We start from the raw sequence: 14,829 nt of genomic DNA, 5'->3' as shown, positions 1-14,829 counted from the left end.
AATCCCGAATATCCATGATTGATAGTACTGACCCAATTTCAGTTTTGAGTCCCTTCTCAAATTTCTTGGCCTTACTAACTTCCCCTTTCAGGTGCTCTGGGGCAAAATGGAACAGATCTTCAAATCGCTGTTGATAGTCCAGCACTGATTTAGTTCCTTGCACCAGTGCAATAAATTCTGCTTCTTTCCTATCCTTAAAACTCTCAGGGAAATAGGTCTTGAAGAAAATCTCCTTGAACTACGCCCACGTGGGATTTGGGTGAGCAGCTTCCAAATTAGGCCTAGTTGCCTTCCACCAAGCTTCGGCTTCATTCTGCAACTCATAACCCGCACAAATAATCTTTTGTGCGTCCGTGCACTCAAGTACTTCAAATGCCTTTTCTAGGGCACTGATCCATCGTTCCGGCTGCATTGCCTCAGAGGTTATTTTCAAAAATGCAGGCGATTAAAGTTTCTTGAATCTCTCCATAACCTTGGTGGTGGAATTTTCCACTAAATGCTGAGGCACAGGTGGTGGAAATAGCACTGGTCGATTGGGTGGGGGTGGGGGTGCTGCCCGCTCGTGCATCATGGTTGCAAACTGTGTAGACATCTGACCAAGCAATTCTTGTTGTTGTTGCATGGTCCGCATCATCGTGGTCATGAATGTAGTCACGTCGCCGGCTGCCACACTTGACTAAGGTGCTGCTGCAGTAGCTTGTGCAGCCGCTGGTGCTCCTGATGAAGCAGCCGATGCCTCAGAGTTTTGAGCCTCAGTTCCGTTAGGCAGCTCAACCTCCGGTACAACTCTAGGTTGTTTACCTTTACGACCTCCACGAGAACTTCTAGTGTTGACCATTGTTGCTTCTCTGAAAAGAGGAGCGTGTTCAATATTCCAATTTCATCTATATGGATCAACAATTGTTTTCTAGCTAAGTAGGTACAAATCCAATCCACAGTTCCAATGAGTATCATGAGTCACACCAGTAAGGTGGATTGTTAGATTCACTGTCTTGGTTTATTAGGTGACGTGTCTTATTGAGTGCTTTATGTTCCTCTTTCTTATGCATTTTATGTGTCAATATGCTATGGATGGCACTAATGAAAATTTTCAGATTTTTAAATAATGACTTTTAATTATTTACCTGATCTAGCAGGCAAGCATCTCCAGCTTCTTCCCGGTCACAAACTCCATTGCCAGTAGAAATTCTATGTTAGCTCTTACCTCTCCAGCTAATCTCATAAAATATTCTCGTTCCTCGGGTCCACTAATGACAGCGATGGCCAAGTAAAAGTCCAGTCGATTCTCAGCTCGGGGTAACACTAACCGTATCCGTCTCAGTCTCTCTCGTAGATGTCTAATGTAAATCATGATGCTGGGGTCTCCAGCCTTAGTCAAGATAGTGGGTCCTGTCACATAGAATGGTTCTAGACATTTGGGCATACTTAATTAAAAAAAATTAAGTACACAATTACTGAAACTTAAATAACTAAAGATCAATGAAATAAATTCTTGGGTTGGCTTGAGGTACCCTAGCGTCTAGGTGTTTGATTTACTACGAACCCTATTAGGTCCTATTCTCAGCTATCCTAGGCCTTGGTTAGGATGAGATCTACGCTCCCTGTACTTACTAATCCCTTATTACAACATACCTACATATCTAAGTTCTGTTTGCATAGTAGCACTCCAAGCAGTTCGTACATCACAATATTCAAACATGTGGTAATTAGGTAGTACACACCAATCATTATACATATTTATCTATATATATATTAAATATTTATCATAAGCACAACAACAAAAAATTTTCAAGCCCTATGTGCTCTATTCAACCCTCAAATAGAAATTTCACCCCTTTGGGTTTAAAAAGGTTGTGTTTGCTCAGTACTCGCTTAATTCATTGTTATTTATATATATATATATATATATATGTTAAACCATCTGAGAAAGTTCATATTTTTATGTTCATTAAGGGTAATATGGTCAAATCTCAAGTCCTTGTATGTAAATAACCTAAAACCGCAAAATTGCACACATTGGGCGATGTCTCTGGGCGTTGCCACATCGCCCAGAGAATCGGGCACAGGCTTTTTAAGTCTAAGAGGGCCCCATTTTGGTTCTATTCCTCTCAAAACTCAACTAAACACCTAGGAGAAGCTCTTGGAGGGTAATGTGACCTAATCCACACCAAATCCTCACAATCCCCCGTGGTTTTTGCGAGTCTACGCATGCCTTGGTATGCTTTCTTCTCTACATTACCTAAATAGTTGTTTGTTTCTTTAAATCTTTCCTTGGGTTAGGGTTTCTCTATTTTTCCTTGTCCTAACCTAATTATTTTTGTTATTCCTTGTAGAAGATGTCCACAAGTCGCTATACCACTAGGAAATCGGTAGCCCAAAAGAGGCTACGGGTCAAATCCGAGGAATCTTCCTATTCTTCAGTATCAGCATCATCCCCTTGAGATGATTCGTCTTCAGAGGAACCAGATTTTGGCCACCATCTTTTCTCCAGGTATGAGCATGCTAAAGAGTAGAAGAATTTTGTGTCTGTAAAGATAGTAAATGGCTGGGTGGTGCGAGTAGAGGACTTCCACCAATACAACCTCTTCGCCAAGTTTAATGCCCTAGGTTGGGCATCGATGCTATCCCTTACCGTGCCTTGTTACCCCAACTTGGTTTGGTATTTCTATTGTAACTTGATGCCATCTGGGGCACAAGAATTCACACTCCTGAGCAAGGTAAAGGGTGTGGACATCAGACTGGCCACTACCCTTCTAGCAGAGATCTTAGGCTTACCAGGCACAGGAGAGAGGGTTTACTCTCAGCCCCGCATGGATATTTCGGATATGTTTTCCTTGGAGACCAAGAGGGTAGTCTTCGAGGCTTTGATAGGTACAGGAAACATGCCTAAGTCTGAGACCTCTTATAGACCTAGCGCCAGGGTGATTAGTAGGTGTGTAACCTACAATATTTACCCAAAGGGTGGGAACAAGGGTAGTATATCCATGATGAGAGCATACATTACCTTCTGCCTTTTGGGAGCTGGTTAGGGGGGTCCAGTCATTAACCTCCCGTATCTATTACTTCAGGTGATGCTTTATCAAGCTCGGAACCTAGCTGATGGGAACCTTCCCTATGGGAGATTTCTCACCTTGGTCTTTCGATATTTTGGGGTGCCATGAGAGGGCATGTACATTAATAAGACCAGATCTAGGCCCATAGATAAGACTTCCATTCTAAAGATGAAAGTGCCTGGAGAGGAACCACTAGAGGATGAGGGGCAGATGGGGATACAGCAGGGAGAGGAGCATGGTGATGAGGTACACGTTGAGGAGGTGTAGGGGATGGAGCAGGGAGACATTCAGGGGGACACCCAGGGCATACATGTGGAGGAGCAGGGTATAGGTCCAGGCGACTTTGAGGGTTTTGACACTCATTTTACTGACTTACCTGCATATGAGACGACAGGTGCTACTAGCTCTCAGGTTCCAGGACCTTCTGATTGGGCACAGATGTTGACACATCTCCAGAGTCTTGGCACTCAGCTCTCAAGCTTGGCGACTAGGGTGGATCAGGGCTTCACTTCTTTGGAGATGAGAGTGGGGTCTGTGGAGCAGTGTCTGGACTTCTAGGACAGGTTCTACAGAGTTGACTCTCGCCAGACTCAGCCTCCTCCTAGTGATCTGCCTTCGACTGAGTAGCTCCAGCAGTTTCGGACATTCTTGCTACGTGGTTCTGATCACTTTGTTTTTATGCTTATGTACTTTTTTTTTATTTTTATATCAGCTATGTATTTATTGCATTTCAGCCCATATAATTAAAGCTTATGAAATGGCTTAACTGCAATTATCTTTTAGTTAATGGAAATTGTGCACTTTTGTTTATTTATATCTACCCCCCTTATAAATTTTATTTATTACATGTTTTACTGTTTAAGCTTATTAGTCCTAGTTTGCAATCCATAACCGTAAGAAGAGCCTCACGCTTTGATACCAAGCTCTGTCACACCCCAAACCACCCCTCCCCTAGGAGGATTGGGTAGGTGACCCGAATAGCATAACGACAATCCACCAAATCCCACGGATCTAGAAGCAGTGCTTACGATCACGGAACCACAACCATCTCTTTACCATAGGCAAGATCAGAGTGCAACAGATAAACTACAGTTCAAAAATAAAAGGAAGCATAGCGATACGAGGAAACAGTGATAATATATACATATAAAAGTTTTACATTTCCCATCAACCCACATACAAAGAAAACAAAGAAGCAAAGCTGATAAGTACAGTATTACATACAAAGACATGTACAGGGCGAGCATACTCAACCCCAAAAAGGAAAAAGGAAAAAAACTACAACAACCAAGTCAGAATGGGGATAACTCCAAATAACCCAAAAGGAGTCCCCAAGTCAAAAAGCTGTCACGATCACACTTCAATGGTCTTCATCAAATACCACCAAAAATGTGCGCAGGATTGGTATGACCTCCGTCGGGGTCCACACCAATATCATCGTAACAACCAAAAGTCTCCTCCTCGAATGACCCGCCATGCCACTGCGGCATCCGCCTGCAAAATCATCTAAGAAAAACATTGCATAACAGAGTGTGAGCCCCACTAAGCTCGTGAGTAAATAACATCAATCATGCATGCACATGCAATCACAATTCACAATTCATATGGTCCTACATGATATGCAAATCCAGTTTAATTATTAGCCACCTAGCAATACAACTAAGTCGTGTTTGTGCTACTACAATCCCCAATACATGTATCCCTGGTGCAGGCTTCTAACCCCTTCCTGCGATACACCCATTGAGTTATTGGAGAGGACCAGTCAGCTCCCGCATTCGTTCACCAAGGTCAGCCCGACCAGCCCTCTGTGATTAACCCGTGGGACAATCCATTTCTTTCTTTCTTTTCTTTTTTTTTCTGGCTTAAAGCCCATGTGCACCATTCCGGTGTTCTATACATTCATGCACCATTCCGGTGTTCTTTTCATTTCTTTTTCTCTTTTCTTTTTTTTTGATGGTCGCCCCCACAGGCATCCAACAGCTTAACCCCTGTTGGTAAGGGTGCGTAGCACGGGTGATGAAACTTTATCCCCATGTCTATATGGCATCGTATGAGTTAGGTGGTGTCAACCGCATCCCATACTTCGGGCTACCACGGGCCTCATTTCCAAGCCGACTATGGCATCTAGTCTAACATTCACAATCATCATAGAAGAATTCACAGTGTTGATCATCAGACAGTCATTATGCAGTGATTTGAGTAGTTTGAACAAAAGTAAATAACACAGCAATTATATTCAATTCTTATTAGCCGGCATCAACTCATAATTACATATACACATATGATAGTATTATTCACTCACCTGCACTTGGCTCTAAGTATTCAGTCACAATCTTAGTTCCAGTAGTTGTCTGGTCATTGACCTCGAGCACGGAATTAGGTCCTAGATGTAAATCAAAGGTTGTTATGTTAAGTTATCAATCTGTCACTGGAAGTCCTAGGGTTACCCTAAACTTACTGGGTTGACCCGGGGTTTAGTTGGTTACACTTGGAATCACTGGGCCTTGCACTGGGCCTTAGACTCATATCCCAGTGCATCAACCAGTGTCAGTGGCTCAAAGGGTAGAATAGTCATTTCAATGGTAGTACCTGACCCTAGGTCGAATATGTTTCTGATGCTATCCACATCTTGTCTGTCTTGTAGGACCAAGCACGCAGGGCTTCCTTTACGTGGGGCCCACTAGGGTTCCAAAACATTTCCATATAAGGACGGATGTGGGGAAGGGCTTTTGGTAATTTTCCAGCCCTCCCACAGTGGCCAAGGGTTAAAGGGTGAGGTTCCCCAAGTCTATCCATTAATCCAGCCAACTTTCCTTCACCCAGTGCCCTTAAATCGACATTGGGCTGAGTTCCCAAGGCTGGGCTTTTCAGGCTAGGCTTATACTTGATCCTCTGCATGTTTGGGGGATCAGGTAGCCCCTGAGATGGCCTACCCAATGGTCCAATTGGATCATCCATCAGATCCACCATCAGGCTGCCAGAGCTGCCCAAGCAGTCCAGATGAATAATGCCACAAGGTTTTGGCCAGGCTTGGGAGTTGGTTTCAGCCACATGCAGGGCTGGAAATGCATGAATAACAAGGGTTCAAGGCTGCAATCACCTAGGGTTTGGTCTCTGCAGCCCTAGCTTGCACCCAGGGTTCCAAATCACAGATCCATATGGCCATCTGGCAGTGCAGGTGGGCACAACCAGGTTTCGGCCATAAGAGCAGCATAACTGAATGTTTAATATCCATAAATATTCCAGATCTTCCATGCACAAGGTCTGCGTGGCAGATCTGGACCAATACTGGGCAAACCCTAGCTATTCTGGGCTGCCCAAGGAGCAAAAGTACAATATACACAGAGAGGGAATGGAGACAACAAGTATGAATGGGTGTTTTATACCTGAAATACACTGAGAGAGGGCTCGGATGCAGCAGGGATGGGGGTGGCAGCACCTCCTTCTTCTTCTCCTTCTTCTCCCTTGTCTCTCTTCTTTCCTCTCTTCTCTCCCACAGATTCTCCAACAGATAGAAAAGCTCTAATGAGCTCTATCCCCCCTATTTATAGACCCCCCCTTCACTGAGGCCTGTTTGCCTGTGAAGGATACTTCTGCAAATCAATTTTTAAACTAATTCTGACTTATTCTGAGCTCTCTGGTGGGGTCCACAGTGAACTGAGGGCATGAGGTGGTTCCTCAGACTCCCCTCTATCAGTGGAGGGTGCCCATGTCCATAATGGGTGGTCCCCACAATTAAATTAATTAAAAATATGCAGAATCAGTCACTGGGCCTTGCTGCATCACCCAGTGCCATCGCCCAGAGAATTCCATCAAGTTGAAATTCAATGGGGGCTTGCACAGGGTTTGACCCCAAGTCAAGGTATTGTCCTCACATGCCCATTAGGGGTTTTTGGCACATTTTTACATAGGTGGGTCCCAAAGTAATGGGGAGGAGAGAGAGATTACCTGGGATCCAAGTCATACATCAGGTTGTGAGCTGCACAGTTGCAGGGGTCTGCTACCCATCTTCTGACAGGTGTATAGCAGGACATGCACTGGGTTTCTTCATTGATCCATGTCACTGGAGTGATGCTCCACAGTGATCCTAGTTGCATGGTCAGGGGTTCTTGTTCTCCAGCAGCAATTTTAGCCAGTCAGGGGCAGGGTTTGACATGACGGATTTTCCAATAGAGGCATGGAATCTGGGTCCGTTGGCTGAATCCTTTCAGGCCAAAACCCCAAATTGCTCAGCCATTATACTCAATGGATTTTCGAACAAAGGCCCGATACCTGGGTCCATTCGTTAATCCATTCGAGCAATTTTATAAATTACTCTACCCGTGGGTTTTCAAATCACTTTGCCCCTTTTGTTTTGAACGGAGCCCCAAGCCAAGGAGAAGGAACCCGCGTCCGTTCGAGCTTCCACCCCCAAATCCTTGCACTTGGGAAAACAATCGTCCCACACCTCCAAGGCTCCTACAGGTATGTTTCTTCCTAGGTTTCACACACATTTCAAGTATCTCTTAGAAGCTTTTAAATTGACTCCAATTTATGTAGAATAAATCAAGTACGTTCGCTAGACTGTGCTAGTGCAGAGCATCATGCTCTAATACCATGCAATCACACCCCCGTTCCAACAAGGAAATAAATTACCAATAAAGGGGTGACTAGGATGACACACGTTATCTCACCACTACTAGGATCACAGATACATTGTCCCAACCACAATACTAAATTCAATAATAATATCAGAGTGCGAAAAAAAAGGGAATATTACATTCCAAGATCAGAATAAAGTGGAAGCATTAGTACAGTAGTTATAGTATGTTCAATTGACTAAATGATACATCATAGTTTTAATAGTTATCCGACCGATCATCATATAACTACTCAAAAAATATATTGTAATACAAACAAGGTTTATAAGCAGGCACAAAGCCCCAAAAGAATCAAAAGAGGGAACAAATCCTCAGTATCAACACGACCTGTAGGCATAATCGTCGCAAGGACATCCATCGTTGTGTTCCTTTGACATAGCTTTCGGCTCCTTAGTGCCAATACCATCGTAATCAACAGACTGGACCTCGGGACTAGCCAAGTAACCATCATTTGGATCAAAGTCTAAAAGAAGGTGTACACAGGGGGTTATCTCCACTGAGCCAGTAAGGGAATGGGGAATGCACATACACACAAATCACACATAGTCCATGATGAATGTAGATGTTAAAAGATTTTCCACCTAGCACCCAATCTAAGTCTAGGTATATGCTATTATGATAACTAAGGAATCACTATGGGTCACTTATCTTATCGCCACAGTGAAACCTCAATTATCACCTTGGGGTCTATGCCGATTGAAGCCACCAAAACTACCCAGAAACAGACCCCGATGATCAGGAGTCATCCTTGAGTTGGCCTCTCTCCCACACAGGCAAGGAGCCCTGATCACCCAACACCTAAACCCCTGTTGGTAAGGGTCGTAGCATAGGGAGTAAGATCCTATCCACAGTTATACTACATGCAATCCTATCGTCTCAAGAGGTATTCCAGGTGTATCAACGTCCCATTCCATCTAGCACCCGGGTACCAGCACGACATAATGCATACAGACTAAAATGAAAAGCAATAAAGGTTTATAAACATTTATGGGGTTCCAGTACTAGTACACCCGGCACCGTAACCCGATACAATAATGAAGCAACACACATAACCACATTCGTATAAATTCACAATCAAGATAAATAATGCAAATATGCAATATGCTCATTGAGGCTATAAGTAGTATGATAAATGTATGTTTAATAATAAGCAAACCCAAACAATCACCCAGAACCTACTCACCAAAGATTCGCGTAATGTTCGGGTGTTTAGAAGAGGTTGCCAAGTACATGTCCCCGAACAAGTTAGATTGCCTAGGGATGCGTGAGATAAGTGTTAGAAGAGTGTAGGCAAGCCCCAAAGGAAGTTCCCATGGACTGTCATTTAGGACAACACAAAAAGCTTGAACGGATTTTCGAATGGAGGCACTCCTAGCGGATCCATTCGTGAATCCGTTCTTAGGAAATAAAAACTCGAGAGTAAAGAGTGAAAATGGACTGAACGGATTTTTGAACAGAGGCAAGACCCTTGGTCCATTGGTAAATCCATCCTGGCCAAAGTTCAGTTTTCAAACCATTAAAGGCTGAGCGGATTTTCGAACGGAGGCCTGATGCCTGGGTCTATTCGTGAATCCGTTCGAATCAGCATACGAATTCCTTATGTTGCTCAGTTCCCAGCCCAAAACCTTAAATGTAATATGATATTTGGGCTTGGAGAGGGTCAATACAAGGTTCAACATGGTCTAGAGGACCTAGCCTAAGCTTGGTCTAAGGAGTTTAAGGATTAGAATCCTTCTAAGGCACATTTATGAGGGATTAGGTCAAGAAGTCTTACGTCAGCCACTTGGGTTGCTCAAGTAACCCTTTACAAGCTCAAGGTGGCCTTCTTTTTGATGAGTACTAACTCTAATGAGTTGAGAATAGAACACAACATAGTTTGGGTTTCAACAAGGAACCCTAGGTTAGGTTCAGTTTGAGGGAAAGCTCCCAAATGCTTAGGAGAAGAGGAGAGAGTGAGAGAGTGTGTGGGGAGATTACATTTACAAGGTTTAATGCCCTCCAATGGATGAGCTCCACCTTAAGATCTCCACTTCTTCCTTTCCATACCTCCTTTTCTTCTTGCTTTTCTTTCTCTTTCCCTCTTGATTGATCGGTCCTTAGGTTGGTGGAGAAGTAAATGGCCAATGAATGGCTTAGGTTCTATTTATACAAAGTAGCCACTTAAGGTCTGTTTAGCTTGGGCCTTCTAGGTACAAGAAACACATTAAAACAGATTTTGGGCCTTGTGAACCCACGACTATGGTCCAACAACATAGAGGAGGTTAGGAGTAGGTCCCACAATGTCTGAAAGCATGGTTATCGTGTCCAAAACATGGGTGTGTGGGTTCCACACAAAAGAAACACACAACAGACAAAACAACACGAACGTATTATCGAACGGACTCACCAACAAAGGGTTTGTTCATAAATCCGTTGCAGATGAAAGAGTAGAAACACACAAGGAGGCCTCGGGACTAAGACCCGCACCTCAAGATCATAGAGGGGAGGATGTACAAGCATACCTAAGGTTAATAACTTACCCCTCGACCATCACGGCGTGTCCTTCGTGATTCCGAAAAGTTTTCCAATCGCGATGCTAAGCTCATCACTAAAGAAGGGTCTAAATGTGGCGACACAAGATAAGTCTTCCGGTACTCTTCGCTCCTGGGTCTCATACTGGGAGGATAGTCGACGAAGTCACCATCGACGAATCTCCCCCAATCCCGATTGAGGAACCTTTGTTCGATAGGCAAACCAGTGAACTGATCAACGATCTTGGAACTGGGCTTGACCACCATTGAGAACAGTTCACCGGCATACAAGGCAGCAATATTTACATGTCATGAAGAGGAATTAATAATTAATTAGAATCTCAGGTGTGGGTATAACATTGTATTTTTATATTAAGTCGAAAATGTGGGGTGCATGCAGAATATTGGGTCTATTTTAGGGAGGTATGTGTATTTAACCCTTATATTTTTATATGGGATATTTCATACCTTAATTAAGGGCTCTCGGAGTCAAAACTGAATGTTTATCAAAAAAAATAAACACTCCTTAGTCCTATACTCCTATCCCTAGTATGGAGAGTGGGAGACTTTGGAGCAACGGGCACTACGCAAGGGGTATATTTAACCCCCTTATATCATTTTTATTACGACTTATCCTACGAAAAATTTTTAAAAAATAAAAATAAAAATAAGAGAAAAAAAGTGCCGGCGGGAGAGAACTGATCCCTGTTAATGGCGACGGAGCTCCTGAAACTCACTCTTCAAGTCAGAGATCTCTTGATCTCATCCTTTTCAGGTGCTTCTTTTTGTTTTTTTCCCATCTAAATCTAAAACTAGTAAATATACTCTTTTTTTTCTTCCATTTTAAGAGATTTTTTACCCCGCTGGTTCGTTCTTTAGTAGATCTCAAATCGAATCAGAATCTTTAGTTGTTGGTTTTGATTTCCTTCTTTTCTCGCGGATTATCTCTAATCATTAGCTCCGTTCGGTTAATCAAAAATCGATGTGGCCTTCAAAGATTCAAGCGTTTTAATTGGTAATCTTTTTCTTTGGAAAAATGATTTTTTTTTCTTCTGAGATTAGTATGTGTTTGAGTTGTTTCTTCAGGGAGTGAGAAGGTGTGATAGAGGGGAAGAGTCCTAGATGTCGTTTGACGGACAAGACAGGCAATGGAAATGCGGGAAAGCCGGTGCGGTGAATCTACAACTTTTAAGTTCTATTGTTCGCGATATTCAGGAGCCTTGTTTGCATCAATCGCCTTCACAGGTCAGTAAATGTGAAAACATAGTCAGGATTACTACATTGTGCTCTCATCTTGTTTTTGTACTTTTTTTTGGGGGGTGGGTGGGGGTTCTCCAACGAGATGCATATTTTATTGATAATCTTTGTTGTTGGATAAGTTACATATTTCTTTGATATGATTAGTGGGTTTTGGAGTGTTTCTCATTATTGTAGGTAATTTAGTTGAAGGGATTTGATATTGGTGGATAGAAGAAAACTCTGAACTTGATTTCATGGTATTCACGATAGCAGTAATCGTTGTGAACAGTACATAAAAGAAGTGTTATGAATCAGTTTTTATTTATAAGCATTATACTCCATTTTAGAGTAGCTCAATTTCTTCTCATGGAACTGTGAGCAGCACATACTTAGCAATGAAGTACGATTCAATATTTCTCTGAGGCTGTTGTATGTTTACTGCATGAAGCAGTGGTAATTTGTGATTTAGATTCAGACTTGTTTGAAACGAACTTGATTCTTCCAAGGGACTATCTTTTTCTTGACTGTCTTTGGGATTGTGGAAGAGGAATGCTGGGAATTGTTCAATTCCTCAGCACTTTTTAAATATGTCCTTGTGATATTGTTTTTTCCAAACATTCATTTTGGGTGAAGATCCTTTTGATTATGGATGTGGGATTTATATCTCACTTGCAGTGAAGTATCCTTCAGCAAAAAAAAAAAGAAAAAAAAGAAAAGGAAGGGTACTAATGAGAACTTTTATAGGGATTATTGTAACAAAGTTATGATTAAACTAGGTTCCTTTCAACCTGAGATAATAGAACATCCGTGCACTCTGGACCAGTAACAATTGGAGAGATCCTTGCACGGAGAAGTTTTTTTTTTTTGGGGGGGGGGGGGGGACTAAATTCCCTAGACTCTGAAGTGGGAGAAATATTTGCAGTAAATTAAAAGTTGTAAAGATTTTCTGATTAACAGTGCTTTTCATGGAGAAAATCTACATATCTATTTAAATCATTTGCTTTGTGTTAGAAATATTCATATGTACCTCGTATCTGTAATCTTGATTCAGGCTTTCAAGAAGGTGACAAATGTCATTAGACATTGTTTGGTGAGGGGTTAATGTCATGATGGAGGTAGTAAGAAACTGTTCAAATGGTGAAGCGGAATTTGGTCTCCTGTACTAACAAATGTGAGGTCCTGTGGATAAGATCGATTTAAAAAATGAACAGGGCATTTATTACAAAAGGGTTTGTGGCACATAAATAGGCAATAGTTGTTATGCATAAATATGGTGACTACAGTATTGGATTCTGAAAGAGGTGAGGAAACCTTATGGCGTTGGTTCTTTGAAAAATATTATGGAAGAGAATGAAATAACAGGAGTAGTGTGTGTTTTTGGGAAGGATTAGAATGAGGGGGAAAGGGGAATGATAATGTGATATGGGCCCATATTTTATTGGTTGTCAGTCGAGGAAGATCTCAGCCTTGACCCGTGTTTTGATGTTAGGAAAGGAAAAGGTGCTCTGGGTTCTGAAATTTGGAATAAATTTGCTTGGGGGAAAGGAGGTAGAGTGCTTGGATTGCTAAAAAGACTGTACAGCTTTAATCCTTAGAGAATGCTGGGTGCCTTTAGATGGTTGTTGAAACAAAAATTCATCGTTAAATGGTAGCATAATGATTCACATGGAAACTGCTTGTTACACGAGTCATACGTACAATCAGTTTTTGTCCTTTCAATCTGATATTCTGATGACTACAAGAATGTGCAGTGGGGGCTTTAATGTCTTTTTACATGATCCTCCTCTTTTCTTATAAAAGATCTAGGAAGGGTAAGGAAGGTATCTCGATAACAACATAGAGGGTCCAAATAGGTATTTTACCATCGATTAAAAGGATCTTCCGTTCAGCCTTTGTTCTTATTGTTACCTTTTCCCCCTCATTCATCATTCTGAGTCTTTGACTCTCTTCTTTCTTCAGTAGCAGCATTTGATGTTGTCGTTGTTGCGGAAATTTGATGCAGATCGATCAGATCTAATGAATCTGATTGGCCAGCGGGTAATTGGCCTACTATTGGTATGGAAGAGATCTCAATGGGCGGCTAGATATTAGAAGATTTCAATCTGGATCTAACATTCAGAATTTAATGAGGTAACTACGAGATCTTAATAACTAATTTCAAGAATATAAATCAGTCGTAGTTAGGAAAGCATTTGAATTTAAAGAGGTCGAATAAAGGAGGAGAAAAAGGGGAACGATGGGTGTTATAGAGATAAAATGGGGAAAAAACAACCTACCGTGGGGGGATAGAGATAGAGGAAATAGGGAAGACATAAGGGATCTTATCAAATCTGATTCCAGAATTTAATAATGGAGAGAGCAAATAGGAAGGAAAGTAAATGTGATGGAGATACATAGTACAAGATTTTGGGAAGATCTCGGCTCGAGATTTCGGTATCTCGCCATAAGCTTGGGTTGACTTGGTTCTATAAAAAGGCATTGTCTCAGCGAGATTTCGACCTCAACTCGAAATCTCGCCTCTATCTCGCCTTTCTCGCTCTGCTGTGAAGGAAAAACACCTCCAAGTGAGGGTTTTGGTGCTTTTTTGGCAAATCTCACATCAACTGAAGATTAAAGCTTGGAGAGTCAAACTTGAAGCTTCAACATCAAGAGAGGGAGCTGCATTGCACCTCAAGAACATCAAGTTTCAACATCATTTAATCTGTTTCTTTCCAAGTTTCTAATAATTATTAACAAACCGTCAAACAATCACCATGTATGATTATGAATATGATGCCTAATGCGTAAATGGTTTATGGGTTGATGTTTTTTAATTCCTAGTGCTTAATTAAGTTGTTTTACACCTCTACTTTAATTATATGTGTTCTAAATATTGTGTGGAATAGCCTAGGGTAGAGCTCAAATACGTCGTAGACTATCAACCTAGGGTCCGAAGTCAAAGTACCATTTTGGGTTTGAATTTGTATGTTTAGAAGGCCTAAAATAGGCTGGATGTCAAGTTTCAGGACCTATCTTGGCCATATGGCCACCGAAACCCACCACTGAATCAAGGCAAGAAAAAATACACCAACTCGCCGAGATCTCGGCAGAACTTGGTTTCGTGGCCTGGCGAATCCAGGGTGAAACCGAGACCTAAAACCTTGTGGAGAGAAAGAGTTAGGAGAGAAATCTACAACCATTAATGACAACAACCAAATCAATTCAATTCATTCCACTCAAATTGTGGGTGAGGTCTAGCCTCTTACATCTATTTATAGAATAGAAATAGAAGTCTAACTAACCTAACCTTCCTGCTTGATTCAAACAATTAAATAATAATAGAAATAACAAGTTAAATAGATAAAGTACCCCTTCCAACCACAGGCTAAAAAGGAGAGTCCTAACCTA

The 14,829-nt window shown here is 41.8% G+C and overlaps 1 protein-coding gene across 5 annotated transcripts in view; it reads left to right on the top strand.

The window, feature by feature from the left end:
* Positions 1–10,889: 10,889 nt before the first annotated feature.
* Positions 10,890–14,829, top strand: part of LOC122656551 (small G protein signaling modulator 1-like) — a 94,589-nt gene continuing 90,649 nt past the window's right edge. The window contains exons 1-2 of one of the 5 annotated variants that reach the window (XM_043851125.1): positions 10,890–10,978; positions 11,290–11,469. In XM_043851125.1, the coding sequence (XP_043707060.1) occupies positions 11,326–11,469 (144 nt within the window). In that variant the 5' untranslated portion in view covers positions 10,890–10,978; positions 11,290–11,325. Of the gene's footprint in view, positions 10,979–11,188; positions 11,470–14,829 lie in introns of those variants that run through there. The other 4 variants (XM_043851128.1, XM_043851124.1, XM_043851127.1 and 1 more) reach the window with 4 other exon arrangements.

Source organism: Telopea speciosissima, chromosome 3 (genome assembly GCF_018873765.1).
Source record: "Telopea speciosissima isolate NSW1024214 ecotype Mountain lineage chromosome 3, Tspe_v1, whole genome shotgun sequence".
Lineage (NCBI taxonomy): Eukaryota > Viridiplantae > Streptophyta > Magnoliopsida > Proteales > Proteaceae > Telopea > Telopea speciosissima.
Note: the sequence above shows the minus strand (reverse complement) of the source record. Positions and strands in the feature narration are given on the sequence as shown.